This window comes from Halictus rubicundus, chromosome 4, assembly GCF_050948215.1.
Source record: "Halictus rubicundus isolate RS-2024b chromosome 4, iyHalRubi1_principal, whole genome shotgun sequence".
NCBI lineage: Eukaryota > Metazoa > Arthropoda > Insecta > Hymenoptera > Halictidae > Halictus > Halictus rubicundus.
The window spans coordinates 275171-297143 of record NC_135152.1 but is presented as its reverse complement, the minus strand read 5'-3'; the positions used below and the strand labels follow the sequence as shown (position 1 = coordinate 297143).

The window sequence follows — 21973 nt, the reverse complement described above, 5'->3', positions numbered from 1 at the left end:
TAGGGGCTCCACAGCTCCTTAGGTAAACTATCGGTATCTCTCCTCTACAACATCATGGGGATAGGAATCGTCCCTGTCGCTTGGTGAAACAGCATCACACATCCTTATATTATACGTAAATTACACAATTTTTTTAAGGAAATATCCAAATTAGGAAGGGGATCATTCCATGTGAATTAAATCTTTTTTTTTGGGGCCATGTTTCGAATTTGGATGAAACTGAAAGATTGAGCCATCATTTTGTAATCTTCGAAATTGTTTAAAGGATACGGACCATCAAAGTTTGCTATTTGGGATGAGTTTTACGAAAACTGCCTACGCAACACATTTTATACCACAGTTATTATTAAAGATAAAAAACATTTTCTTTTTTTAATCATCATCGCAAAAGACTGTTCTTTTTAAATAATTTATCATTTTATATTCGAATGTGATTTCTTAATGCAAAAATATTACTAATATCTTTGTTTTGCAAATTTTACCATCGGCTGATGTGTTAAAAAATTTGAATAAATATGGCCACATTTTACGATTCTTCCTGTTTGAAATTCCGTTTTTTCCGAACTATTTATTGTTTTGTGTCCATTAAGTTGCTGGATATTCTTTAGACATTTTGAAGTGAGGATCGACAGTGTCTGTCCTAAAATAAAAATTTTCACGTAGTGAAAAGAAGAGCACGGGGAAGGTCATTTACATATTTTACTTAAACTGTTGTTAGGGTGTTGTACACTCCGAGTGTACAGTAAAGGTTAATGCCATCCATAGTACAAAGGACATTGGTTTTTCCAAGCCTGCCGGTGAATAGCGGTCGATCAGTCGGTGCACTTGCAATTAGCTACCTGAATCGCCGAACGCCGCGTCCTTCGCCGGTTTTACCTGGCCGCAATTTTTTAATTTTTGCCTTGCTATACGAAAAAATGTACATGGAAAACTTCAAAATTCTTATCCATAATTACCTAAAAATGAAAAATATACAGCATTCCATTTAAAAAATTGAAGGTCGCTTTCATATCTAGCAAAATAGTATAAACAAAAAAAAATTACACACGCCATTGTGTTGCGTATAAAAAACAGTACCACTTTTTCCTCTTTCATTTTTTTCTATTATTCACTATTTACGAGAAAAATGATGGCTAGTAATAGCGTGAACAACCTGTATATTCATAATTTCATTTTCTGTGAATAATTACACATATATAAATAATTTACCAATATAATTAATATACTTGACAAGAAATTAACAATTTTTCTACAAAAATTTATTTTTAAAAACTAACAAGTTCAAAACGAAATTAATAATAAATGAATGTTATTCGCTATCCGACTCATTCTCAGTACTTTGAATGTGATCCCTATTCACGTTCTTCCAAACAATCTCGATCTATCTTTACATTCTTATTATTTTCGGATAGGCATAAAACATATAGTAAAAGCAAATTAAGAATAAATAAAAATGATTGACATATAATTATTCCAAAATTGTTTATGCATAGAAATTATTATTATATGATTATTAATAACAATTTCCATCCTCATATACATACGCATTTAGTATCATACGCATTCTATGCAAAAGGAATGTATTTCATATCGTGATATTACACGAATATTGAATTTTTCCAGTAAATTCTGCACCGTGACTGCGTCCGTATCCGCAAAGATTTCTAACGCTGCTCAATCTTGTCTGTGGGTTGCCCGCGGGCAACACGCTCCAGCATAGGCATCTCGGGGGTGTAGAGGGGAGTAAACAGTTCTACGGTTTTCGGCACTTGGCCTTTGTTGCGAGGACCTTCAAGCGCCTCTCAAGTGGCCTGTCAGTACGCTCGGTCCTTATGGACAGCGACTTCGGCCGTTCGAACAACTTCGGCATCTTGCCCGTCTTGTTTGGGGCGACCTTTATACGTAGATCGAATCGCACGCGTTAGGCCAAGCGAGGCGCATAATTTAGCTTCCGGTCATTTTCGATTCCGTGCGTTCTGTGTCGTTTCTCCGTCACTTTCGATTCCGATAAAGATTTTTATAACACCTTCGGTTCGTTATTTGAGATTGCGTAGCGACCGCGTGCGTGTACTGCTTTGTAATCGCGAGGGCGAAAATCTTTCGTGAGTTATTTTGTATCTTTTGTTGAGAATATATTTAGACTGCTCAATCGAGCTATTTCATCAAAATCTCAGCTTTCCTCATCAAATACCGTCTATTCTACCAAATCTCCCACTAAGGAAGGAATTCCTAGAGAATCTCTCGACCACCTTGCGAATTAACGAAATTCAGTTGATCTCCCTAAATTTCTCGCGAGGCTCCAGGTTTTGATGCTCCGCGAATTAAAAAACGGAATTTCAAAGAGGAAAAATCGTAAAATACGACCATATTTAAAAAGTTTTTTTACTCTTGAACCGGTGGTAAAATTTGTGGAACAAAAATGTTTCTACAATAATATATTTTCATTAAGAAATTACATTGGCATTATACATTTGTATAATTTACGTATAATAAAATACATGTAAGGATGTGTGATGCTGTTTCACCAAGTAGCAGAAACGTTTCCTATCTCCATGGTGTTGTAAAGGAGAGATACGGATACTTTACCTAAGGAGCTCCTAAAAACATTTTTTTGGTGCCATACACAGCAGGGAACTGTCAACGCGCTCTTGAAAGGCCATCTGGAAAAGGCCCGACAGGCCAGAGAAGAAATTCGGTTTCAAAGCCTGGCTTGTCAGCTCGTAAACGCTAGATACAAAATCAGGGTTGTAATGTTGAGCCGGCCGGACTGGCCTGTGAGGAATGCATTGGCCTTTATACGTCGCCTAGCATTCTGAATTAACCGACGTCGAATTGTCCCCACTACCGCGGGGTATACCCCGTGAGAGGCCAAGAAGCTCAAGAGCCGCTGCCGCCGAGGCGTGTAAACATGTCACGGTTCGGGTATGTCGGTGTGAGATCAGGAGACCACCACTAATCCGATAAGAAAACTTCTTTATTTTTCATTATTTTTTTATAGGACTTTCCAATACCAAATGTGATGTAATTCCGATAATATTTACTTATGTTATGAACGATTAAAGTTTCGCGTAGGAAAGAAGGACAGCGTATGGGAAAGAAAAAAACGCGGAGAGTCGAAGCGTCTATAATTCTGATGATATTTACTTGTGTATTGAACGATGAAAGTTACTTTCCATTACAATTTTATTAACGGAAAATTAATGTTAATATATCCGAATTGTATCGTGTTTGGTATAATTTTGATCAGAAAAATTCAACAAATGTATTGGTGAAAGCTTCGTAAAAAAATAATTACTAATAAAAGAGTTTAAGTTTTGATTTAAAGACCTGAGTTCACGTCAGTCTTGCATCTTTCCCGAACTCATCGACTTTCTGCGTCTCTTTCTTTCCCACATGCTGTCCTTTTAACTTTAATCGTTCAATGATTATCTATCTATCTATGAATCATATCATATATGGTTTAATTTTAATGAGAAAAATGCTACGAATATATTGGTGAAAGTTCCATAAAAAAAAATAAGGAAGAATAAAGAAGTTCTCGAGGTTCGCTGTTCTTTTCTACGTTCGGCACTCCATCAAAGAATACTAGGGTCTCGTCGACAGCATTCCTCCGCTGTGACTTTAACAGATAATTCAAAGGACACGGGAATTACGACGTGTTTATCGACCGCGGCGAGCTGTAAATGGCGGTAGACTATAGCTGTCCTTTTCTACGTTCTGAACTGCATCAAAGAATAGTGCCCCGAGCACAAGGCCCGAGCTGCTGACGTATAAGGGTCTCTTCATACTTGCCGGGACCGGAGGGTTTTACGTAAGGACTATAGGTCCAAATGCCGTGTTACCGATTACACTGTCCAACACCAAACAAATTTTGTAATACCTGTTGGGTGATTCTTATACACTTTGTCATCCTAAAACCGAATCTGAAAGTAGAATTGCTCCATCACGCAACGTTTTCGAAAAATTTTGGTTTTTGTAAAAATGCCCGATTTTGATACGAAACGACGTGTCACGCAAAAACTAAACACGCGAGAAAGTTCAAATTTGAGTCAAGAGATAGAGGGGACTCTCCTCTACATATTCATATAGTCAATTATATTTTTATGTACTTCCTAATAGTTGTAAATGGTTGTTAAAGTTTGAAAATGTGCCGACGCGGGTACTTTGTACGCTCTATTTTTGTATTTATGTGAAAAATCCTTTATCTAGCAGGAATTTACTATACAGGAATGCATTCTACAGACATTTCTGGTAAAGAAACCATTCACGAAAAGTATTTGGTTCCCTTAATGTACGAGAAGGATCAGAAAATGTTAATTGACAGCGTGTGCGCGACGCGTTCGCGCCAGACGGCCATTGCAGCCTTTTCGCGACTCGCCAGGGCCGTCGCTATGCGTAGTCGACGTTGGTACCACTCAAGTATGTCTTTGCTTACTATGCTTAATTAAATACATTTTTTTTTGTCTTTTTGGGTGCCAATCATTACAAAAGATTATAAAAATACGAGTTATATTCACATTTCATTGTGGAAATGCTTAATAAAGAAAATTGACCGCAGCAATGCGGTGACTGGAAAATTTTATTTTCAGTAATTGTTGTCTTATTTTTGTAATTGTAATACCAATGGACATTCAAGATTCTTCCGATTAAAATAAGTCCAAACACTATGTAAATGGGACTATTTTTATCGCTTTTATTGATCGAAGTAAATAATTAAGAGATAGATCGCTCTATATTAAATCGATAAAATCTCGCGGAAGTGTATAAATCAGCCGGACTGTTTTTGTTATATTCATGACGAAATTATTTTAAAATCAAAACAAGGAATACAATTCCAGCATTAATCTTTCATCAAGATATTTCAACAATGAAAAACGTTACAAAGGAAAAGACTTATGTGCGGATGCTTGCTGATTACTGCTGGACACATATTATTGAAAATCGGGATACCAGGAACAAACGTCAAGCAAGGCGGAAACATTTTTAATTTGTTTACATCAGAAATAGGTAAGTTTTTGTATTCAATTTTCTTTATTAAGCATTTCCACAATGAAATGTGAATATAACTCGTATTTTTATAATCTTTTGTAATGATTGGCACCCAAAAAGACAAAAAAAATGTATTTAATTAAGCATAGTAAGCAAAGACATACTTGAGTGGTACCAACGTCGACTACGCATAGCGACGGCCCTGGCGAGTCGCGAAAAGGCTGCAATGGCCGTCTGGCGCGAACGCGTCGCGCACACGCTGTCAATTAACATTTTCTGATCCTTCTCGTACATTAAGGGAACCAAATACTTTTCGTGAATGGTTTCTTTACCAGAAATGTCTGTAGAATGCATTCCTGTATAGTAAATTCCTGCTAGATAAAGGATTTTTCACATAAATACAAAAATAGAGCGTACAAAGTACCCGCGTCGGCACATTTTCAAACTTTAACAACCATTTACAACTATTAGGAAGTACATAAAAATATAATTGACTATATGAATATGTAGAGGAGAGTCCCCTCTATCTCTTGACTCAAATTTGAACTTTCTCGCGTGTTTAGTTTTTGCGTGACACGTCGTTTCGTATCAAAATCGGGCATTTTTACAAAAACCAAAATTTTTCGAAAACGTTGCGTGATGGAGCAATTCTACTTTCAGATTCGGTTTTAGGATGACAAAGTGTATAAGAATCACCCAACAGGTATTGCAAAACTCGAAAAAAGTTTAATTTTGTTGGACAGTGTTATCTGTCGTAAAACGGGCGCCGTCGTCCCGGCGTTAGAGCAATCCCACCGGCCGCCGTTGCCCGTCGGCTGAGCAAGCGGCTGATCATTACCAGATGGCCTTTCGAGACCGCGTTGACAGTTCCCTGCTGTGCGTGGCACAAAAAAAAAAGGTTTCTCGGGGCTCTACAGCTCCTTAAGCTGCGTACAGACCTGAACATTTCGACGAACATTGCGCCGAACAGCGAACGAAACGCAAAGTCGACATTCATTTCGGCGCGATTTTGCGTTTCGGACGCTGTTCGGCGCGATGTTCGGCGCGATGTTCGGCGCGATGTTCGGCGCGATGTTCGTCGAAATGTTCAGGTTTGTGCGAGGCTCACCCGTTTGCGTTCGTGCGCGCGGTCGATCCATCGCTTGTCGGTTTTTCGACATACATCAAAGGCCTCGTACAAACCTGAACGTTTCGACGAACATTGCGCCGAACATCGCGCCGAACATCGCGCCGAACATCGCGCCGAACAGCGTCCCAAACGCAAAATCGCGCCGAAATGAATGTCGACTTTGCGTTTCGTTCGCTGTTCAGCGCGCTGTTCGGCGCAATGTTCGTCGAAATGTTCAGGTCTGTACGCAGCTTTAGGTAAACTATCGGTATCCCTCCTCTACAACATTATGGAAATAGGAACCGTTCCTGCCTCTTCGTGAAACAGCATCACACATCCTTATATATTAACCTAAATTGTACATATATTGTAAAAACGAGAATAGTTGTTTTTTTTTAAGGAAGTATCCACGTTAGGAAGGGGATCATGCCTTGTGAATTCGATCATTTTTGGGGGGACTATGTGTCGAATTTTGATGACATTGAAATATGTTGTGGTCCAAGTGAAAGTGGAAGAAATCCTCAGGACTCAATCACATGATAATTTGTAGAATAAGAAGAATTAATTTCACATAAATTGCATCGTTTTGTTTTACGACACGAAAAAATGTACATGGAAACCTTCTGAATTCTTGTCCATAATGACTTAAAGATGATTAGATGCAAGGTTCCCAGGCAGGAATGCGATGGCGTATCTATATCTTGTCCAATGAGACGAGACAGTAGACGTAAACATAAGCGCTCGAGTGCGACAGAGTTGAAGTTACCCTTACAAGACAATTAGCAAAGGACGCACGCTGGGTGCTTCACTGCCTCGGTCTCGTTGGACAGAGCATAGGTACGAATGCGCGGCCGATTGGATCAGAGTGCAAGGGACAGGCCTCGTTTCACACGTACTTTCGGCTATAGTCGAGATATTGGCTACAGCGGTCACATATACTATGTAGCGTGTGACGTCGAAGCCAAGCTACTGGGTCTGCGGGCGCGGCGGAGATGAGCATAGGCAGATCTAACGATAGACTCCCCAAAAATGGTGGCACTTAAAGAATGGCGACATTAAAATGATTTTTTTTTGGGTTGCGTCGTAAGACCTTACGTACGACGCGACAAGCACGCGACCAAGGCCAGGTATAAAAATCCCTGTCGACGACCTACCGACCATGGACGTTACAAATCAAAAATCCTTCCGATTGTACCCAGCACTTTCGTAATTTTTAAGCCAGCCGAATGCAGCACATGCGGAACCTTGTACACCGTTAGCGTACTAAGATTTACAACCGTAGATGCTTGCGAACCAAATGTTATACGTATATTTCCACTTTTCCAATTTTCCACTATTTCCACCAGCTTTCGAACACACCTTGCAACCAATGAATTCTAATCATTTTAAACTTGTTCTCCGGAGTTTTGACTTATAATCACTTATAAGATATAAGATATAATTTAACTATGCTAAAATTGATTTGTGAAGCTGATTTTCATCGTTCCATCGTTAAATTAGATTATAGTTTGAACCATTACTTCTTAACATTACAATTCAGATGAACAATATTCTTTTCTCTACTTCGAACATGGATTGTGTGCGGATGCTGTCGTGGCACCGGCGGCCGATGCCACGCGGCCTCTGCCAGGTGGCGGCCGCCGGTGCCAGGCGATCTGTGCCAGGCGGCCGAAAACGCATGCCCAACGGCTTGCCCAGCTCTCAGCGGATGCATAGGCATCCCCGGGGTGTAGAGGGGAGTAAACTGTTCGGGAGTTAGGTAGCGAACCCCCGCTGTGTGCGGGTCTTAGCTTTTGTTGCGAGCATCTCGAGCGCCTTCTCAGGTTGCCAGCGACGGTCCCGGCAAAAATGAATTAGGAAAACGCGGTAGTATTCATACTAACGTCGCCTCCGGCAAGTTTGAATAGACCCTAACGCGGATTCACTGTATCTGGTTGCCTACAATACATCTTCAAAATTAAATAATACTGCTTTGTGTTAGCGTTTATTAAAGCAATGGAATGTTGCTATATCGTATGTACAGTGTTGAAGATATTAACAGTTGTGTACATATAACTGTATAACTAAAAACTTGGTGTTACAATGTGGGTTGACGACGCGCTGGTTTTGACTGACTGTTAGCGACTGACTGTAGTCCTCGCTTTTCCTTTACTGCAAGGGTCGCTTATACCTAAGGGCTGTAAACCGCCCCTTAAACCTAAGGTTATGGAAGTGGCAATCGTTGCACACGAACACTTTGAACAATTTTGTTCTAGAACACAAACACATTTTCGTAAAATTTTACGTGATCAAAAATCATAGGGAAATATTTTGTTTTCGAAAAAGAAAAGTTACATTTATTGTTGTTAGAAGGTAGCAGAGCGTGGTTCTAAATGAATGAAAAATAGTTTATTTATTTAAATATTGAACATATTATATAAAACGATCAACGAACAGCCAGACAACCAACGAAGCCGCGGGGAGCGTTCGGTTGCTCCGTTAAGGGGGCTGGCAGGCATTTGGCCTTGACTGTCACGCCAATCCTCGAACGGTCCTCGAACGGTCAGTAGGGAAAACTGATTGTGGAATGGTTAAAATTTTTTTTTGTGGAACTACGTCGCGTCTACGACATATCGGTAAAAAAGAATATATGAAATGCCGACTTGAGTAGTAGTGGAAAAGAGAAACGAAAATTGAGAGAGAAAGCTAGCGACTAGACATGGTTGCCACATATCATCTTCGCCTCACTGTTGCCATGTCATCAAACCCGTAAATTTACAAGCGTTTCGTGAAACTGATTTCTGCATGAGCCCGATTCAGACGACCAACACATGCTAACACGTACATTGCCACGGGCGCATAGATATACGCAGGACTCGTTGTCACATTACCTTTGCAGTTTTTTGCTACTATCTCTGAAATGAAACTGGAACGGCAGTCACGTGTATGCAAAAGCTAAGGAAATCATTTGATTTATATTAAATTGAATCAGTTTATTCTTAACATTATAATAATTTTATACATATATTAACAGGACTTCTTTTAAAAAGAAAATGAGCCGGAATTTACTTCGTCAGAAAGAAAATTATATTCAAAATGAAATTAAAGCAGCTTTTTTATGCCACAAAGCGCATAAAAAATTAAACAAAATTTGTCATATTTTTTTACTTTAGATGTCAAATCTGAAGTTAAGAAACAAACAAATACAAATTTACAACTAAAGACTAAACGTAAAATAAACTTGCATAATATCATATATATATATATATAAAAGTTTATAGCATTTTCCAAAGTTTTATATATGTTTACAATATATAAAACCGAGAAGTTAGCCGCGTCGTCTTAGTGACGACGATACAACGAAGACCATTCGGCGCGATGTCTCGATATCGTAACATATCGATACTCGTAACACTATATTTGACAAAGTGACGAAGTTTCTGTCAAAATCAAAGAACTTTCGATAGAAATGAGATAGAGCTATGATTTTTTTTTAGAAGTTAAAATATTGCAAAAGAAGGGAAAAATAGAGAGACTATGGTACAAACATGTTTTAACTTTGAAAATAAACTTGGAATATTTAAACAAAATTGTGATTTATCCAATGCCATGCACGGTTAGATTTTTCTTGACATTCTGTACATCTTTTCTCGTAGATTTTATCACGCTGACATCAAATCCGATCACAAAATTTGTCTGTCACCTCACGATTTTGGAAAAAATCGATTTCTGCGAAAAGAAACTAATGAAATCACAATTTTTCCGTTGAAATGATTTGATAACCCTCTGGTTATTCTGGTTCAGAGGCCAAAATGTGAATTTCGCGAGGCGTTCGAAACAAGCGTGGCGTCACGAGATGCTAAGGCGAGGCCACGACCTTCGGCCTGCTATATTTTATCAAAATGAAATCGGTACTTTGAAGTGAAATTGATATTATAAATATACAATGATAAAACATAACGAAATTAAAAAAAATACGTTAGTAGACAGGATTTGAACACTGGTCGTCCGGTTGAAAACTTGGTATGCTGCAGTCACGCCAAACCGAATCTTGTTATACCGTAGAAAAAATACGGCATTACATAGAAAATAATGAAACTTTAATCGTTAATATCGCGAAAATTATTGAGTATCTGCCCCTATAATGCTGTATATTTGTGAACAGGACAACGAGATCTATAAGTATGCAAAGTTTCAACACAATCGATGACCCGAAGGTCGTAGCCTCTTTCGAAACGTGCAAGGGTCAGAAACTTTTTCAAATTGCCGCTTCAATATTGCAATGAGCAGTTTATAAATGGTCAATTGTCTTTCCTAAAGGTTCAATCTAGGTCTGTCCAGAGGCCAAAATGCGAATTTCTGCCTCATCGTCGATTAATTAGCAATATTCGGCAGAATACCGCCAGTCGCGAGGCGTTCGAGGCAAGCGTGACGTCACGAGATGCGTAGCGAAACGTGCAAGGGTCGAAATCTTGACAAATTGACGCTTCAATATTGCAATGAGCAGTTTAAAAGTGGTCACTTGTGTTTCCTAAAAGTCCAATCTACGTCTGTCCAGAGCCCAAACTGCGAATTTATACCTCATCGTCGAGTAATTTGCAATATTCGGCAGCATACATATCGTACATATGTAAACCTGTAATATCGATCTGCATTATCGACCGTATTCTATCGCATGGTACAGTGTTTGCCGCGGGGAGGCCGGGGCGCTAGTAAGCGGAACCGCGAAATGGTGCGTTTTTTTTTCTAGACATTTTACGCCTTAAATAAGTAAGTAATCAATTAAAAATGCATACCACCGTGTTCGTACATGTCTTTGCTACGTCTGTCCAGAGCGTTTTTTTCGATACGAATACTAAATCTCTCGAAATTAAGAGAATCTCTCTGCGGCAGCCATCTTGTGACGTCATCCTTGCTTCAGAAAGCGAGATTTCTGCCGAATATTACAAATTACTCGACGATGAGGTAGAAATTCGCAATTTGGGCTCTGGACAGACCTAGATTGGACTTTTAGGAAACCCAAGTGACCACTTTTAAACTGCTCATTGCAATATTGAAGCGTCAATTTTTCAAGATTTTGACCCTTGCAAGTTCATATACGTATATGGATTTCATGTATGTGTGTGGTTACACAGAGTCGACCTGCCGGCCCCCTTAACGCGCGAAAGCTTGAATCCAGAAGCAGAAGTTATTATTCTGTTTAACACTCCCCCTTAACTTCAAATCAGGATTCAGCATTCCTTCATCAAACATTATTGCAGACTCAACTTCTCTATACATGCAACATGCTTAATTTTTGGTAACGCTTTGGTCAATATGTCTGCAGTCATTTCATGCGTACTTACATACATCACATTAATCTCGTTATTTTCTAAAGCTCTACTAGTGAAATGATACCTTATATCTATATGTTTACTCTTTGGATGATATACGCTGTCTTTACACAATGCATTTGCACTTTGATTATCACAAAATACATTTGTTGGCTTACATACTAGATCTACTTGTTTTACATGTTGTAGCAATCTTCTTAAATACATTATTTCTTTTACAACTTCGGACAATGAAATGTATTCCGCCTCCATAGTGGAAAGCGCTACGCATTTTTGCTTTTTAGTGCTCCAGCTGATCGGTCCATAGGCCAGCATGACTACGTATCTAGAACGTGATCGCCTGTCTTCGATATCCCCACCCCAATCTGCGTCTGCATATGCTTGCAATTCATTTTGACCCTTTATGTACGTTATTCCATAATCTTTTGTTCCACGTAAATATCGGAGTACTCGCTTCGCCTTTTTCCAGTAACTCACAGCTGGTTTTTCGCAAAATTTACTTAATGCGCTCGCGGCAAAAGCAATGTCGGGACGCGTCGCGTTCTCTAAATATGTTATGCTTCCAACTAATTCGCGATAAGGTTTTCCACGCATTTCTAATTCATCCGCTTCTGATTGGGGTTCTAACTGCTCTATAAAATTCTCGTTTGTTTCTAATGGGGTAGATACAGATTTATAATCTCGCATATTAAATCTATCTAGTAACTCTTCTACGTAGTGTTTCTGAGACAGTCTCATGCTGCCAGTCTCACCTTCTCGCTCTACATGGATACCTAAAATATCTTTTACGGTTCCTAAATCCTTCATTTTAAATTTAGCTTTTAGCAAATCTTTTACTTTTTCTATCTTACGAAGGTCTCTAGATCCGGTTAACAAATCATCTACGTAGACTATAATTATGACATCACTATTTACGTTTGAATCTATGTATACGCACGGATTTGCAGCCGTCTTTTTGAACTTAATTGACGTTAAATAATTGTTTAGCTTTTCATACCAATTTCTCCCAGCCTGTTTTAGACCATATAGTGGCCTATTTAACTTGCAGACTTTGTCCTCGTGATAGGGATTGACGAACATCTTTGGCTGCATCATGTACAACTCACCGCGTAGGTCTCCTTGGACGTACGTAAGCAAGGAAAGTTCTTCTACTTTCGTATTTTGCGACCGGGGAGAATACTTCCTGATAGTCGATACCCTCTTTCTGCCGGTCACCTCGTGCAACTAGTCTTGCTTTATACTTCTCGATTGACCCATCCTGTTTTTCTTTTAACTTAAACATCCATTTATTAGGTAGTACAGTTCCGTATTTTGGCTTACTTACCAAATCCCAAGTATTGTTTCGCATGAGAGAATCATATTCTTCCTTCATAGCCGTCAGTCACAACTTCCTCTCAGGACAATTCATAGCTTCTTTTACATTTGTCGGTACACGATGCTTTCGGTTCGTAACTGTAACGTTGACGTTCTCTTCGTGAAATACCTTTCTAGGTCGTCCAGGCTTGCCGTCCCTCATCAATTTCGGACGTCCTGGTCCTCTCTTCGTTTGTTGCGGAGTTTTGAAAATTTCCCGGTCGATTTCACCTTCGTCGTCTGCACTCTCGTCTTCTGATTCAGTGCTATTATGGTCCTCCTATCGTCCTTCTCCATCACTCGGCGATGTCTCAATTATATCCGTTACTTGGTGCAAAGGTTCACTATTTTCTATGTTGAGAGGTATCTCATACGTTTCTTCCTGGGTTTCTTTAGATTCTACATTTGCATTTACAACGTCATTCTCTATGAATTTGACATCTCGATATTTTTCAATGTTCCCTTTTTCCACAACCTATATGCTTTGGATACCTCAGACTACCCTACTAAGATATACTCTGCTCCCTTCGGTGCGAATTTGTTTCTTTGGTACCTTTTATCAAGTGCAATAACTTTACTTCCAAAAGTTCTCATGCAACCGACATACGGCTTCTTACCTGTCCACATTTCATACGGTATAGTTCCGTTTACAGCTTCCGTTGGACAGCGGTTTCTTACGTAGGTTGCTGTATTCACAGCTTCAACCCACAAAACGAACGGTGCCATTGCTTGGAGGAGCATGCACCTAGCCATTTCAACCAAAGTCCTATTTCCTCTCTCCGCTACACCGTTTTGTTGAGGGGTATATTCGACAGACAGTTGCCGGAATATGCCTTCCTTCTTCAAGTAATCTGTACATTCCTTTGAGATGTATTCTTTTGCATTATCAGTGCGAAGTTTCTTTATATGTTGACCAGTGGCTCGTTCGACTTTAGCTTTATAATCCTTGAACGGTTGGAATATGTGAGATCTCTGCTTCAACATAACCACCTCAAGTATTTTGCTCCTCCTAAAGATGTTGTTTGCATGGGTCCGCATATGTCACTGTGTATCAGTCCAAGTGTCTCTTTCTCTTGTGTATTAAAGGACCCGTAAGGTAGTTGATGAATTTTACATTTGTAACATACCTCGCAGTCAGCATTCGGGCCTTCCATTTGTCTGTCCAGACCATTTACCATGTCTTTCATCTTCTTCAAATCTTCAAAGTTCAAATGGCCTAACCTGTGATGCCATTTCAACAAATTATTCTGGTGCACCTTAGAAAATCCAGCAAACTTTCTATCAGTCTCCTTTACAAAGTATAAATTGTCTCGCCTAACTGCATTCATTGCCACAGATCCATCTCTGCGTCTTATCACTGCATAATCCTTATTAAAAATTACTTTGTACCCATGATCTGTAATACTCGATACTGATAGCAAATTACTCTTAAACCTTGGAACCAGCATCGTATCTCGTAATTTAAAATCATTTGGTTTCCCATTAAATGTTTTGATTTTTATTTTTACTTCGCCCTGACCTTGTGAATCAATTCCACATTCTGTTGCTGTGTAGATTTTTGTCTTCTCGGTCTGGTCTAAACTGGTAAACTTCTTTTCATAATAACAAATATGTGACGTTGCACCGCTATCTAAACACCACTCACTTGGGTTCTGTGTTACCACATTTAAAACAGTTTCCGTCATTGCCTCTTCACTGAAATCCTTTCTGTCTCCTTGTTTAGGTTTTGATTTACAATTTCTGGCTATGTGCCCTCTTTTTCCACATGTATAACATTTGAATTCTCTTTTATAGCTTACCTTTTTATTTGAGTACCTTTTATTTGAGTACCTTGATTCTTCTTCTATCAGCTTAGTTTTCAGTTCTTCTAATGAAGGCATTTTCTCCCTAGATTCAACGGCTATAGTAAAAGTCTCGTATTCATTCGGCAATAAATTCAGTAGCCATATCGGTAATAAATTGTCTGGCAGTTTTAAGTCGCACTCTTCTAGTTGCTCCGCTATTTTCATAAAATCATTTATGTACTGCGATATATTCTGATCAGGGGGTTTTTGTAGTCGAAACAATTTCTTGAAGAGTACACATTGTCGCATTGGACTTTTGGATTGATATATTTCCTTGAGCGCATCCTAGGCCTCTGCAGACGTTTCAGCTCGTTTTATATAATTTAGTTGATCAGGTTGTACACTTAACGTTATCAAGTCCAATGCGTTTTCATCTCTGGAAGTCCACTGGGCAGCATTCGCTTCTTGCTTTATAATTTCCTTATTCACGTACTTCCATAAATCATTATATCTAAGAACAGACCTCATTTGCACTTTCCATATTTCATAATTGGTGCTGTTCAGTTTGTGAATTTGGTCAATCTTTCCAACATTCATCTCGACTTGATTTTCACGTGGCACACGTACGACGCTAACCTCACTTTTCGCACGTGTCTTCTACACTTATTTTTCCCGATTTACTTTTCATACACTATTGGCTCCTAGGCCCATAACCTGTTAGAAGGTAGCAGAGCGTGGCTCTAAATGAATGAAAAATAGTTTATTTATTTAAATATTGAACATATGATACAGGGTGTCCCACATAAATGGGAACACCTAAATATTTTACGTATTTTTTGATAGACAATAAAAAACTGAATTTAGTGGATGCCACATTTTTGACCTTGAAATAACCTTGAGCAAGAATAATCATGTTGAAGCGGATGAAATCTGGAAGTTTAAAACTTACGTGTTTCAGCAAAGATTGCGCGTTGTTTACGTCGGGTTGACATTTACATATCATAATAAATGTTCGAAATGTTGACCATCCTCATTTATGCAATGTTGCAATCTTTTAATAAATGATCTGTAGACATTGTCGATTTCTTGAGACGTAATTGAAGCACATGCTGCAGTAATCCTTTGCCGCATATCCTCTGGCGTTGTGGGTTTATCTTTGTACACAATACATTTTATCTTGTCCCATAGATAAAAGCGGCGAAATTACGTTATTCGATCGGGAGCGCATGTGGTTTCAACATGATGGTTGTCCAGCGCATTATTCTAAAGTTGCTAGAACGATGCTAAATACAAATTTCCTGGAGGCTGGATTGGGCGACGAGGACCAATTCCATGGCCAGCCCGTTCTCCGAATCTGACACCATGGGACTTTTATCTATGGGGCAAGATAAAATGTGTTGTGTACTGTCACGTTGCCCTGATTTTCCTGCCCGCCCGACGGGCGATAAGCCGCTCGGCCGGGCCACGCTCGGCCGCGCGATGCGTAGTCCACCCGGGACAAACGGCACCTCGCAGGCTCGATTTTCCCGACGAAGGTTACAAGGTTCGGGACTCGAAACGGGCGCCAGACACTCGCAAGTGTCACACGAACAGTTCGTAAAGAATGCGAGACACGAATTATAACATCGAACCTACGAGAGCCGCGCGAGGTCCTGAATAGCAGCAGCCCGGGCCAGGATTCTACGCGGAGGGAATACGGGACGTTTCCCGCGGCGGAAAGGTTTCTCACGAGAAAGCGTACACGGGTGTGGGCTTCGAATGAACATTTATTTAATCCGGCTGTTACAGGAGGCTGCCGGGAACGCCCGGCAGCGGTGGAAACGAAGCTCGCGCGGTTTTACGAAAATATACGACAGTTAGACAGTCGCTTGCGCTTATTACACCCGGATATACTCTTCTACGCGTCGAACTCGATCGCGGGCGCGATTTACGGCACCTTCTATCGGCAATTAGCCGGTCCAGAAGCGACCGGGTTCAGATGGAATACGCGGCAGCAAATTCTAAATGATTGTGGCCGTCGGAAGCAGTCGGAAACGGCGATACGGCATCCGTCGCGTCGTCCCACCGTAGGACATCCCCAGATTGGCCACATTCACCAGAAATCGGCAACGGTACGAGTCCCCCCCCCCCCCCCGCGGATCGCGACTCGGCTTTACAAACCCGGCGACGTACAACCGTAACGAGACGGTCACGCGGCCCCCCTGCTGTCCGGCCGGATCCGCGTTCACTCAACCCGTCCGTTTACCGACCGACGGCCTCACCCCCTCGCGATCCTATTCTAATCGCGATTCACGGCGAGCGAGGAAACGTCTTTACGCGACTCGAAGTGCGACCGATTCACCAAAACGCCAACCGAGCCAACGCGAAAATGACGGTAGTACGAAAGCCTGACCGGCACTAGCCACTCGGCAACGTGGTTTCTCCGCTCTTTAGCTGTCTCGATGTTCGGCAGCTTAATATTCGTTCGTCCCGACAGCAGCAAGTCCTCAAAATTACTCGATTCCTTAAGCATTAGTAAAGCGACTATTCCGGACTGAATTCGGCGACACAGTGCCCTATTTCATGAAGACTCGCTAACGCGGAAGCGAGGCGTCCCCCACTTTCCTAATTTTCCCAGCGAAAACGCTCGGACCTCTCGCTAGCTCTCGCGCGGCAGGGCCGCGTCCGGCGGTCCGGGGCCCTCGGCATCGAACGTATTGGCTAACGCGACGTTTTCCTGCGGGGTGTCTCTCGTAGCGCGAATTTTCCGCGTTCCTGGGAGAAAGGAAAAGAATCCGGGTCCCCCCGGGACCCGGCTACGGACCTGCAACTTCTCGTCGCGCCAATTGCTAACTGTTTTCATTCATTTGTGTAATAAAGGATGCAGATGCTTGTTAGAGTCAATGTATTCACACAAATGTCGAGAAATATCAACAACTGTGTACTACAATATGTAGTTGTTAATTGTTTCGTCGTTCGGAACGGGAATTGCCGGAGGAGACGGTCGGACGTACACGAAAGAAACTAGCGGTTACGAAACACACAACGAACAGTATATTTACACAATATATTACAGCTATATACAAAGTATCTATAGATTCGGGGAGGCGCGATTGTATGTACATACAGGCACTGGCTGTGTGGTCGGTCGCGGCGTGAATCGCGACGCGAGGTAGCGATGCTTGACCGATTGATATATCTCGTTGTAATCGCGTAACTGCGTTAAGGCACGCTTCTGTTCTCAAGAGAGTTACAGCTCAACTCATCGCGCGTCGGTGCGCAGGGGATATATCACCGGTCCTTCCTGGCGCGGGGTACGCGTTACCGAACGGTTCGGCGGCAACTGTCTTTTCGCGGCACGACCGACGCGGCCGTTCGGTTCGAATTCGCCCGGTGCGGGCGACCGGTTTGGCGGACGCGTTCGCTTGTTTGGGACCGTGGCAGTCCTTTCGGTCGCTCGGTCGATGCTCCCGGCTTGTTGTCGGGCTCGGCCGAAGGTTGAGACCGAACATTCCGCCCGCCTCAGCTCCACTGACGCAAATCTTAGCCTAAACGGTTACAATTTGTACATTACAATTACATTTTTTTTTTACATATTTATATGTTCCTTAACTATTTACAAATGTGGCGCAGGTGGTCGGGTCTACGCCGCCAGCCGTCTAGGGCTCTAATAACCCCTCAGCCTCGATGGCCGGTCCATGGGGGGGGGGGGGGGGGGTAGGCGCCCGCCGTGATCGCCGCGATGCGGCGCGTCGCGCCTCGACCGCTACGGTGCCGCTGTAGGTCGGTATCGCGATCGCGTGGATCTGTCGTCCTCGCGCTCGTTGTAGTGGCCATCCGCCCGCCGTGCCACGGTAGCCTTGAAATTCTCCTCGCACCTCGTCTCGTCGGGAGAGAGGACGGAGAGGGGGTCGCCTCCTCGATTTCCCAAAAGCCTGCGGTTGCTGCTTCAAGTCATCGGTGCAGCAGTGCAACGATGTCGCGACGGCGCGGGGGGAATCGGGTTGCGGGGGCGTTGGGCCAGAGATGACCCACCCGAAAGCGGTTTCCTGGGCTATCGGGGTTCCCGTCTGTCCGTGACGCAGACCAAGGCGAATGGGGGCACCATAGTGGTCCGCGCCGATGAGGAGGTGAACGTGAAGGGACCGTCTCGGGTCTGGATCGACGAGGGTCAGGTCGCGTAGGTGTGGGAACGCTCCGATATCCGTCTCGAGGCGGGGGGCGTAGGACGTTATCCGCGGAAGAACTAGCGCGCTCATCGAGAAGGTGAGTGCAGCCCGACCGGCTGCAGTCTCCGGCGCCCTTAACCATAACCGTCGCGGGCCGTTTGAGCAGACGTAAGGCCTCGACGAGGTCCTCAGAGACGAATGTCGCCTTCGACCCTTGGTCCAGGAGTGTCCGTACCGCGCGCGTCTCCCCATACCTCGTCTCGATGTGCACAATCGCGGTAGCGAGCAGTACGGCGCGAAAGGCACCATCCGAAGTGCAAGCCGTGCAGCTGAGGAGCGCAGCGGAAACGTCCTCGCGATCGACCTCTCCCCTCGCGCGGATCATCACCGTCTCGTGCATCGCGGGGGTTGACGAGGCCTAGTGCAGCGACGAGTGATGCGGCCCGCCGCATTGCGCGGAACGGGACGCGGTGGCGCAGCTACCCGTGGGGTGGCCGGAGCGGAGGCAATTGTAACAGCATCCGCGGTTTCGCACGAATTCCCGTTTCTGTGCGGAGGACATGCCCTGGAAGACCGCGAAGCGGATCATCAAGTGATTCCTGCTGCATTTAGGGCACCGGGTCTCCGCAGACCTCGCAGTCGTGACCGCGTGGGACCGTTCGGGAGGGGGGGGGGGGGATTCGCTCGTGAACGAGTGACCCTCTTCATCGACGTATCGCTCGTCGGCGGCAAGGTGTATTGCCTCGAGCGGACGGATGCGTGCCTCGAGGAACTCTTCGAGTTGGCTGTAGGTCGCGCGACGCTCCGAGGGAGAGCTCCCACTTCTGTCGAGATTTCCGGTCTAAATTGCGGACGACGACCAGCTGGACGAGGAGATCGTCCCATTGCTCGGTGGGGTTAAATTTGCGAACTGGGCCAGGGCTTCCGCGTTCCGGTCCCGAAGCCGTGCGAGGCCTTCTCTGCTTTCGTCGACCAGCGGCGCATAATGGAGGAGCTCCCCCACCAGGGAACCGACCACCATGCGCTTGTTCTCAAAGCGCGACTGGAAGCGCGGCTCGGTCGAAGGTTGAGACCGAACATTAATATTGTTGCGAGTACCGTGTGGGCTTAGTATGGTATGGCGAGGATACCCTACATTAAATGAATGTATCAACATTTCGGAAACCATCTAGTACCATAGTTAATTAATACTGATATACAGAAATTACAATTTTAAACTTTCTTTTGTCCGCCGTTGTACTTGTGATATCCTTCTATAGATACAAAATAGTATAACCATGGATTATGTGTTGTATAGACATTCGGCGACAAACTGCTCGGCGTGATGTCATGGATAATGCCATTTTTCGTGGCTTGCTCAACTTTTGGCGCCCTGAATGGAGCGATATTCGCGTCCTCGCGATTGTTCTTCGTGGGGGCAAGGAATGGACATTTGCCTGCTGCCATCGCTCTCATCAACGTGCAGAACTTAACGCCGATGCCGTCCCTCATCTTCCTCGTAAGTCTTTTCTTGCTCTTGAGCCACTATTGCATTGTATTGTATGCTAATACGGTTTTCTTTCGATATAAGACGATGCCTCGGGGCGGTTTTCGATGTATTGTGGATGAGAGTACCTATTCGGCTTGACATTGTTCTTGAGTGGACTATAAAGTTGTCCGGCAGACCACAAAGTGGACGGCTGTGGAGCGATCTTATCTTCCGTTGGAAAAGGATAGATTATGACATGTTAGGATAACATTGCGGCAAAGCAAATCACTTGAGGTGACTTTTAGTCACCGCTCGGTTCGATGCAGCAACTCGAGAGGTGACTCTCGGTCACCACTTGGCTAGACGCGGTGACTCGAGCGACGACTGTTTATTTAGGTTTGATTTCTTCTGAACTCGAAGCGTTTAATTCTTCTATTCTTTATAAATCAGTAGAAAAGCAGAGAAACTAACGGCCGTTTAGTCATCTGCGGCATATAAAAACTTTGGTTGACCAATTGAGAGGAGATTTTCGTCAGACTCTTGATCGCGCTTCTACTTCGACTTCCAGTTACAATGAAATTCGTTTGAGTTAGGAAAGATTGCCGAGTTTGCTCTCAACGAAATAGGCCCGGCGCAAGACATCAAACAACATATTTCTGGGAGACTTACCCCGACAAGCAGAGCATGCATCTTGGAGATTGTTTTATAAAATACCATACAAAACAACCATTCAGAACGTAATATTTAACAAATTTTCTGCTTTGAGATATAAAGATACATAAAATATATTAACACATAAAAGTTTTATACTTTAAATTGTATGTAAAATCATTTTAAGTTAACTGTAAAAAATTCACCAAATACAGTGAAAACGGGTTATAAGGCGCCTAGACCGTTACGTTAATCGACGTTGAATATCCCTACTACCGCGGGGTATACCCCGTGAGGGGCCAAGAAGTTCGAGAACCGCCACTGCACCACTGTGCAGGACCACTGTCTAAGGCCTAGTTCAGAGACAGCGGAAACCGCGCGGTTCTTATTTACATTAGCGTCTTCATATTCGTTCACACCTGCCCGCGCGGTTTCTGCGCGATTCTATTTGCTATGGTTCTTATGAAAGCGTTCAGTTGTTGGGTGGATTCGTTTAGGATGTGTGCTAGCTAGGCATGTGCTGGCCGCCCGATATTCGGGATCGGGTCGGGTCGGGTCGCAGAAAGTCGGGCGGGCTCGATTCGGGCGCGCGATACTTCATGACACATCGGGCGATCCGAGCGTTTTGGGCTACCTGGTCGACTTCGTCGGGCGGGCTCAGAATGAATCGGACAAGTTCGAGCGACCGACTTATCGCGATACCTGAGGTTCAACTCTGCGTTCTTATGAAATATACAGGGTGAATTCGATAAAGCAGGACACCTAAATATCTCCGTTACTTTTCGTTGTACAAAAAAACTTCGTAGGAGACAAAGTTACACTGTTTGAAGGGCCACATATAACGGTGTAAGGGAAAAAAATTCAAGGTCATTTTTATGAAATTTCAAGGTTATCGATGTTTTTTTAAATGGAATGATATATTTTCGTTAACGTAATGTTGTAGCTGACAAAATAACGAATTCGTACATGTAACACAATATGACCTTCAAATGACCTTCAACCCAGAAAAATGGTATAAATAAAATTCAACGTGTAAGATTCATTTGATGTATTTCTGTTACGCCAAATGTTCAAAAATATTCCCTTGAGCTGCTATACATTCATTCAGCCGTGAAGTTACAGAACGTACTGCTGTGTAATTCATTTCTGAGGAAATCGAC

The 21973-nt window shown here is 42.9% G+C and overlaps 1 protein-coding gene across 1 annotated transcript in view; it reads left to right on the top strand.

Annotated features, from left to right (window-relative positions):
* Positions 1 to 21973, top strand: part of Mnd (L-type amino acid transporter minidiscs) — a 354849-nt gene that overhangs the window by 170074 nt on the left and 162802 nt on the right. The window contains exon 6 of the mRNA XM_076786178.1: positions 19992 to 20192. Coding sequence (XP_076642293.1) covers positions 19992 to 20192 — 201 coding nt within the window. The remainder of the gene's footprint in view (positions 1 to 19991; positions 20193 to 21973) is intronic.